The 9,542-nt window shown below is 32.4% G+C and overlaps 1 protein-coding gene across 5 annotated transcripts in view; it reads right to left on the bottom strand.

The window, feature by feature from the left end:
* Window positions 1-9,542, bottom strand: part of PRPF40A (pre-mRNA processing factor 40 homolog A) — a 51,240-nt gene that overhangs the window by 18,297 nt on the left and 23,401 nt on the right. For 4 of the 5 annotated variants that reach the window (XM_003795939.3, XM_012808996.2, XM_012808998.2 and 1 more), the window contains exons 6-10: window positions 5,171-5,281; window positions 3,885-4,005; window positions 3,600-3,653; window positions 2,063-2,087; window positions 1,012-1,383 (exon numbers count right to left, since the gene is read on the bottom strand). In XM_003795939.3, coding sequence (XP_003795987.1) covers window positions 1,012-1,383; window positions 2,063-2,087; window positions 3,600-3,653; window positions 3,885-4,005; window positions 5,171-5,281 — 683 coding nt within the window. The remainder of the gene's footprint in view (window positions 1-1,011; window positions 1,384-2,062; window positions 2,088-3,599; window positions 3,654-3,884; window positions 4,006-5,170; window positions 5,282-9,542) is intronic. The other variant, XM_023516800.1, reaches the window with a different exon arrangement.

Consider the following 9,542-nt stretch of genomic DNA (forward strand, 5'->3'; position numbering starts at 1 on the left):
GTCTTTCTTTATGACTGAGTGTCTTTTGATGTACTTCTTGGATAACTGTATTTCCTTCTCTATAAATTATCTTCTCTCATCTTTAATGCATTTTTCAACCTAGCCTTTTTTTTTAGCTGATTTGCAAAAGGTAGAAAACAAAACAAACAAAAAATAAAAAAAAAAACCCAAAGAAGAAATAAAAGAATTTTAGTGGTCTTGTTAACAGGGCTACAACTTCCATAGTCTGTTCAACATCTAATTATACAGTACCCAGCCAGGTATAGTGGCTCACACCTATAATCTTTTGCACTCTGGGAGGCTTATAGGTGGGTGGATCGCCTGAACTCAGAAGTTCAAGACCAGCCTGAGAAGAATGAGACCCTCTCTCTACCAGAAACAGAAAAAACTAGCCAGGCATAGGGGCGGGCACTTATAATCCTAGCTATCCAGGAGGTTGAGGTAAGAGAATTGCTTGAGCCCAAGAGTTTGAGGTTGCTGTAAGCTACAACGCCATGGCACTCTACCGAGGGTGACACAGTGAGACTGTTTGAAAAGAAAAGTAGATAGCACCTGTTTGCGGTGCTGTGCTGAGCCACAGGGCAGACTGAGGCAAAATAAATCATTAATACTGATATTTCAGTTAAAATATTGATAGTTTGTTAATCATGGAATTTTTCTGCACTGATTTTGACTGATTAAAGATATCTAAATGATATCTAATTAAAAGATATTTAAATGTATCTTCCTTCCTAAGGTTTTTTGCACTCTTTTTAAATTTTGTGCCATACCCTATCCTCAGTTCTACTTTCATAAGATTTAGTACACTAATTTTGCAATGGTTTGATTACATGACCCACCCTCTAACCTCTAAAACTCAGCCTCAAAACTGATCAATTGTCTACAGGTTTATATTTTGATTCTCAAAAACTTATATCTATTTAAACACTTAATGGTCACTAACTAAACTGGCAATTTCTTTTACAAATGAAATCTGGCATTGACTTTCAGAAGATAAGTCTTTAAACTTACTCAGCTACAGTTTCCTGTTTAGATGTTTCTTCTCCAGTATTACTAGATACTTCAATACTCTGATCCTGAACAGCCGGGGTACTAGTAAGTTGTGCTTGTTCCTCAGTTGAAATAGTTACTGTATTTTCATTATCTACAACAGTAGCAACAATGGAAGTAACTTCCGGTTCAGGAACAACTGGAACACTTCCACTGACAGTGTTAGAAGCAGAAGTAGAAGCACTGGCATTGGCTGCAGCAGCTGCTGCCGCTGCAGCGGCTGCAGCAGCCACAACAGCAGCTGCTGCTTCTGCAGCAGCCATGGTGCTCATGGTGGTCGGAATCTCTGTTGTAGGAACTGGGGCTGCTGTTGTTGTGCACTCTTCTTGCTTACTATACATTAAAAAAAAAGAGAAAATTGGTCATTTCATTATTGTAATCACAAAGCTAAATTAAACAAATTTTAAAATTATTCAAAACCAACTAAACAAAAGAAAGAACTGAAGTGGAAAAAAGCCAAGGATGCCAAACGATTAAGCCATTCAAAAAAATGAAAATCACAAAATGAAACTGTATGGCTTTGACTTAATTAACATTTGCAGTAATGTTAAAAGCATTGATAGTCTGCATTTCCAAAGTCCAGGAACTGTTCTCATTTACAAAATGCTCAACTTATCAGATTGTATTATTTCACTAAATTTGACCTACATAAAAGATTTCTATAAGGACTTGAAATTTTCTCCATTTCATCCATTAAAAGGAAACTATGTAAAGAAAAAGATACATATACAAATTTCATCCATTCACAAATCAACTCAAACCAAATTTTGAACTTTTCTATAATACAGTCATCTGTAAAGGATATAGTCCAAATTCAAATAATTACTGTCTAGTTGTGAAGTACCTTTTTGAGTAAATATCCCTCTCTAACTTCTTTTCAACAAAATCTGGCAAAGAAGTATCAGGCCTAACATGTTAAAATAAGTATTTTGCAAAGAAAAATGAACAAACATAAGAATGTGAAAGGAGAAAGCAAATTTGTATATACATATTGATTTCCAAAACTGCTTACCTGCTTTCTTCGGCTTTGATCATTGCTATTAAGAGAAAAAAGAAAAGTCATCTACTACAAAAGTTCATCATGAAAAAAATTTTAAAGGAGACAGAGAAAAGGATCATACAATAGGATTTAATTTACCATCCTAAAAAAACAAAGAATTCAAAACCACTTTTACAGAGCAAATGCTTGCTCCAAAGTTCCAGGGCAGTAATTAAAAATGAAAACAAATTTAAAAGAGAGCAGTTATTAGAAAAGCTTATCCCAGGCTGCTCCTTTCCCAACGGCCGCTGCTGCTGACTACTGCAACAACTCCCTGAAAGTATCTGCATAATTCTGGAATAGTAACTTTCCCATGGATGAGACTAGTTTGATATGTTTTTAAAGATATTAAATTCAAAATGGGAACTTACTATGAAATTCCAGCACATATATACTAGCATTGACAAGTAGATAGATAGTAACGCACACCAACTATTTGCAGTAGGGTTATATCAGAAATGAGCTTGATACTTCATAAATGAATAAACTGGAATCTACCTATCTACAATATTATTAGCCAATGCTAGTATAGATCATTTAAATTGAACTTTAAAGATGTGCACTCGATATTTCAGTTTTTATTCCAGTTTAAGTACATTTTTCTTTGAGGATAAAGAAATAAAATATTTTTTATTCAGCATCACTAGGGAATGAAGTGCTCCATGAGTAATAATACAAGCTTACCCCTTTAGGAAAATGTTTAGGATGGCAGATAAAACATAAGGAATCATCACCACTAATATGAATTAACTTATTTTTTCAAAACGAGGTGACACAACAAAGATAAATGAACTTAACAGTATCTTTTATTCTCTCTTTCCTGCTAGCTGTCACTCCACATTGCTATCTACTTTATTAGCTCCATTCTCCTATAATCTGCTGCTTCTAATCTGGTATAAATTATGACATTAGATTATATTAGAAGTGAGAGTAAAAGAACTAAATTTTTAATTCTTACTCATTATTTCTGTTTTTTTAAGCCCTGAGTTTTATGTAAGGTAATAAGTATTTCCAGATTTTCAGGAGTACTCTGAATAGTTAAAGATGCTGAAAAATTTTCCCTTTATAAGTGAGGCATGATATTTTGATTACCTGAATTCTTTCAAAATAGATAAGGCTATCTGCAATGTTATGCTAAACAAAATCAGCATTAAATGTATATAGTCTGGCAATATACTAACAAAACATGAACTGATACAAGATTCAAGGTTGTCTACTATCCACCACTGCGAAGTGAGTTAAAACAAATGTTCCATATAATGCACGAACACTCACAGTGGTATTTAGAAATTTTCTAAGTGAAGTCCTTGTTCAATTTTCAGATGATGATTTTTAAAACATCAAATCACAACTTTAAAAGCTACAAGCTCATTTATAATATAACCCTTAAGTGAAAGAAATTCTTTAGAGATTTTTCACTGCAGATTTATCCACTCATGGTTAGTGAACATTAGTGACATATTCTAAAAATGTTAAGTATGACAGAAAATGAATTATCAAAGCAGCTCACCATGCAGGTTTGATTTTGTAATAAGACTTCCAGCAACAATGGTATTCTGGTATCCTAGTTTCAGTGGAATCAAATCAAATAAAAATCTATTTAAAATCTATAGAACTGAGATCTAGAGCAACAAGAAAATAAGAGCTCATAAAACTGTTATACCATTTTAAATGTTCTAATCATTTAATTAAAAAAAAAAGCCTTTGAACAATCCTATTCAGGAGGAATTATCTCAAAGTCAACCATATATATATGTAAAAACTTACATTAAAAAATATTTTTTTCTTGTTTTACCTTCAAGATCCTCAAGTTCTTTAGGTTTGGCCCAGCGGGATTCTTTTGTTTGAGAATTATAATAGTAAGGCTTTCCAGAATCAGATTTGTACTCCTTCCAAGGGCATTTAGACAAGAGTTGCTAAAGAGAAGAAAGCTTTTAGTCAATAGTAATATATTTAGCATAACTGATCATTCATATAGATGTTTTCATTAAATATCATCAAACTATACAATTCGAAAACTTGGGAGATGACAGTAATAATCTATTAATTATTGAATACTTGTGATGTTGTTTGAACACAGTATTTAATCTTTACAACACTACAAAATGTATACCATTATTCCAAATATATAGACTACTTGAAAAGAGAAAGTAACTTGTTTAAGGTAATAGGACAGAACTCAAAATCAGTTCTATCTGAATTTCAAATTCTATGTACTCTTACCATTTACATCCTGACACAGGTAAAAAAAAAAAAAAATCACCATACTTAACAAAGAAAACCATCATATTTAACAAAGCAGATTTATCCAATACTAATACAAATAGGAAAAACATAAAATTTGGAAAAAGCAAAATTTGGTTTATTCATGCTTAAATTTCAGTTTATGACAGTTTATTACAACTTGATATGAATTAACTTATATAAGAAAAAAAAATGTAGGTATGATATACTTAAAATCTACCATATAAAACCTGCAAGGATAATGTAAGAAAGCAATTGAAAACTTGTGTCCAGTGTCTTGGACCAAAATATATACTTGATAAGTATCACTGACTATAAAGTACTGGGATAAATAAAAAAATACAGCATGTTATCTACCAATCTTTTCTCCCAAGCACTGCTGTGCATATCAATTCTCACCTAGAATTTCTAATTCAACCACATGCAATATTGCTTAACTCAGTTTACGACTTCAACTTTAACTCTTACTTCCCTATCTGTATGTTTGTTATTTTTTAAATTTTCTTTTCAGGCAGAGTCTCTAATCTGTCACCCGTGGTAGAATGCCATGGAATCATAGCTCATAGCAACCTCAAATTCTTGTGCTCCAGTGATCCTCTTGCCTCAGCCTCCCAAGTAGCTATGACTACAGGCATCCACAACACCACCCAGTTATTTTTAGAGATAGGGTTTTTGCTCTTGCTAAGGCTGGTCTTGAACTCCTGAGCTCAAGCAATCCACCTGCTTTGGCCTCCCAGAGTGCATATTAGTATATTTTGAATAGTAAAACTTGCCAACACAATAAAATATACCCAAATCTACTTGACAGTCCCTGATATTCAGTCCTCAAACTTTTACCTCTGCAGGTGTTTTAAGGTCATCTGGTTTCTCCCAAGTAGACTGCTTTGTTTCAGTATTATAGTAGTAAGTCCTCCCATCAGGTGATTTATGTTCAGTCCACATTGATTTCTGAAGAATAAAAGTAACAAAAAGATATAAATGTAACAATGTCCTAGAGAGAGTATTAATATATTAATATAGCTTTTAATCAATATATACATGTATGCAAAAAAATCAATTAAAATATAAAATGAACATATTTTGACAGTTTAATCACCTAGAATAATTTATCCACACAAGTAAGGAAACAGATTAAATAAAATAAACAGAATATTTTTAAAGTACTTTAAAAGCAGTATGGATCAACTTAGGTTTTGGGATTTCTCTCAGAATTACAATATGACTACTCTCCTAAGTAACTCTATACCTCAGGTACATAAGACAATCTTTCAAAATATAAATGTATGTCTAGTAGATGAAAAACGAAACGAACTAAGTACTAATACAGAAGAACTGATTATATGTTCATCTACTTTAGTACAAAGAATAGTCACATCAAATTAGACAAAGTTCTAAAATGATGTGCTATAAAGACACAGCTGTCAAAACTGGAAGAGACGGTTTTGGGGTGACAATCAGAATTTAACTATCAACAAGATAAAATTTAAAAGGGATAAATATCTCAAAATAAGATAGATGAGATAAAAATTTTATGTGAGTGAAACTAGCTTGACAGAGAATACAAATCCACCCTTAATCAAAGGTTCAAGACAGCATACTAAGAACCTCCTAAAAGTTGCTAAAGAAACCTGAGGCATCAATAGATATGCTTCAAATAAAGGCTATTATTGGATGATATCTAAGCTAGTGAATCTAATTTGTGGCACCAGATTTTTCAGATGATGAACTTAACTATGCTTAAAGGAGATTTATACAAAGACAATCTATGCCACATTTCTTCAAACTTAGGCTATAACATTATTTAACTTCAAACTCATTGGAAAGCTTTATTCTTAGTGATTTTGTCATATAACTTCTGTTCATACACAAAAAGGAAAACAGTTAAGATAGTCCTTAAACTTCACATTGAGGCCAGTTTTTCTATCAGTGTTGCCAATGTCCATAATATTCCAAATAATACACCATCTGTGACATTAAGAATTTGGTAATATAGTTTCTTAAAAATATCATAAAATAAGCAAAAAACACTGAGACTGGTTCTTAACCTTCTTTTATACTTATCTAAGCTCATGTAACTTTCTTTTTTCCTTATCAACTTTACTGAGTAAGAGCTGAACTACTTTTTATTTCTGCTTTGGGAATGTGGCCAAACAAATGTGATTTACTGATTTTCTTTTCTTTCTTTCTTTTTTTTTTTGCTATAATCATTTATTACCAGTTGATAAGACAGTGCTGTACCATCATTTTTAGGATTTTCTTACAAACCACTGACATTCATTCTTTTGATGTTGGTACTTTTGTTCACTCATGTGCCACTAAGCCATATCTACACCTGGACCAATGGAGGTCATAAGACACTATGATTTATAGGATACATTCCAATTCCAGATTTAAAAAGCTGAAATGAAATTAGCTTATTTAAGGAATATTTGCAAAATTCAGGGATGAAAAGACAAGAAAATGTAACTGGAATACACATTGATGTAATTTCAATAATTAAGTAGAAGCAATAAGATCTTATTTTCTGTAACTCTGAAAATAGAACTAGTATTAATGTCAAGGAATTATACATAACCACTAGAATTCAAAGATATAACTCCATAAAATTTGAGCTGTCTGGTAATAAAGTGATGGGTCTTTCCTATAGTGAGATTTCCTAAGTTATCTGAAATGACTACTTACAGAATAGATTTCTGAATAATGTAGCAGGATAATTAGACAATTCTAAAGGTGTGTTTAAATTCTTTAACTTGTTCTAGCACCTAATACTGGAGAACTATGCTATCTCTGAAGCAAAAATTAAATAGGTGCTAAAAAACATTTGGCTTTCTGTTATCACCTATGTTAACATCTTTTCATCAAAAGGTGATGTAATTAGAAATATGTAAACTTCATTTATATGAATAATGCTTTATTTAACAAATGATGTTAAGATAATGTTTTTCTTATCCTTAAAAAAATGTATGTACTCAGTAGCATCTCAAAAGGGACTGTAACAAACTGGTTAACATACAGAGGTGGTCAACATAAGGAAATAGGCCTACTATACTGATATATATGTGTGGTGCATGTCCAGTCTATGAAAATGAGCTCAACTTAAGGAGGTGGTCAACATAAGGAGGTAGTCATCTATGGAGGTCCTACTATATACCTACACTTCTCAAATCATATGTGCTAAAAGGTGTATCAAGGAAAGAGGAAGTTCACAGGAATTTATGAGATAATGAAATGAAAAAGAAGGAACAGTGTATGGTCAACATAATGGGAGGGAGAGAGAGGTATACAAGCTAATAAATGAAATAGTATTAGATATAGTATTCACTACCTACTACTTGATCTGAGCCTCACAAACTATATTATAAAGGAAGTATATACCACTCTCTCCATTCTATAGATTAAGAAAACCTTTGCAAGGATTAGCAACTTGCTCAGCAAGGACTCAGGTTCTAGAACAACTAATCATATCTGCCTCTGAAGACCACAACTATTTTGTTACTAACGAGTTATTGCACTAATAATATAAATCAGACATGAAATGGTAGTGCCGGGAAGCAAAAAAAAAAAAATTTAAACAAAAGATAAACGGGAGCAAAAACATAAAATGAGGGACAAAAAAAATTATACTTAACATACAAAAATCTGCTATGATCAATATAAAATAAACTAATAAAACAACACAGCTATAAAACAGAATACAATTCAGATGTTCAATTTCATTAGTAAAGCAAGGAAGCATACACTAATTGTGACTTTTAGCTCATTAGATGAATGATAAAGACTTATACAATGTTGCAACAGTGTAAAAAAAAAAGGGGTATTCTCTTAATGCTACTGCTGGAAATGAAATTAGTATAAATTCTTTGAAAGGCAGTTGAGGAGTATATATCAATGTTAATAATGCAAATATTATCTCTTGATCCTGAAATTTTACCTGAAAAAAACCCCACTGATACTATTTCAAACATGTCATGAACAAAGATGTTCCCTACCAGATTACCAGTAATGATGAAAAATTACAATCAAGTGAATACCTACCCATAGGAAAACAGATCCATATAGCCCATTCATACTATTGATGTATATATCCCATTTGCAATATAATGGAAAATATCTAAGAATGCTGAGTAAAATAAAAAGATCAAGAAATCATACCAAATGATGTAGTGGCATAAACATATACAGAAAAAAAGTTATTTGAAATGCAAAGAAAACTGGCCATATGAAATAAAAAAACCCACACATACATAATTATACTAAGAATGTTAGTATACTTTTTAAATTCGGAAAAAGCTAGGAAAGAGCAGGCAATAACAGAAAAAGGATTGTGAACAAAGTCAATACCCTCAAACTCAACTCTGTGTATGTAATCTGGATACGCGACACAACATGTTTATACAATGTCTAAGCTGAATTTCATGAAGCTGAAAGAAAAAAAAGCCTAAATCCAAACACTAAATAATTTCCTCACTACCCTAAATAACAAAAATTTTAAAAAAGCAAAAAAGTAGAAAAGTAAGATTAGAATTGAGGAATACATCACACACTTAGATTTAGAACCAATTTCCCAACTTAAAGGAAATGATTTCAAGCTGAGTACCAAAATTCACTTCAGTAGAAGTATATCACACTTGGATACTACAGCTACTGTAGAAATAACTGAAACATATCCAGATGGTTTTATAGCAGAATATTACATAACCTTTTAAGAACTGAGACTTGTAATGTTGTATTATTTCAGATCATGAAAAAAGATGAAAAGCTCTCCATTAATTAAAAAGACCCAATAGAAAAGGTACCAAAAAAAGGAAAGCAACATGAAGTTAAATGTACCAATAAATTTAAATACATATTACCAAAGAAAATTTTACAGTGTATACACTTTGACAAAGCAGAATTGATTGTAGAAGTACAAGAGTGGTTTGATAGTGGGAAATTACAAAAGCAATTATTTCCATCAGCTGGGCACAGTGGCTCACAGCTGTAAATCCTAGCACTCTGGGAGGCCAAGGCAGGTGGAGTGCCTGAGCTCAATGTTCGAGACCAGCCTGAGCCAGAGCTAGACTCTTTCTCTAAAAAATAGCCAGATGTTGTGGCAGGTGCCTGTAGTCCCAGATCTCAGGAGGCTGAGGCAAGAGAATCACTTGAGCCCAAGAATTTGAGGTTGCTGTGAGCGATGAAACCACAGCACTCTACCGAGGGCAACAAAGTA

This window comes from Otolemur garnettii, unplaced genomic scaffold (assembly GCF_000181295.1).
Source record: "Otolemur garnettii isolate 467f Iridium unplaced genomic scaffold, OtoGar3 scaffold00098, whole genome shotgun sequence".
NCBI lineage: Eukaryota > Metazoa > Chordata > Mammalia > Primates > Galagidae > Otolemur > Otolemur garnettii.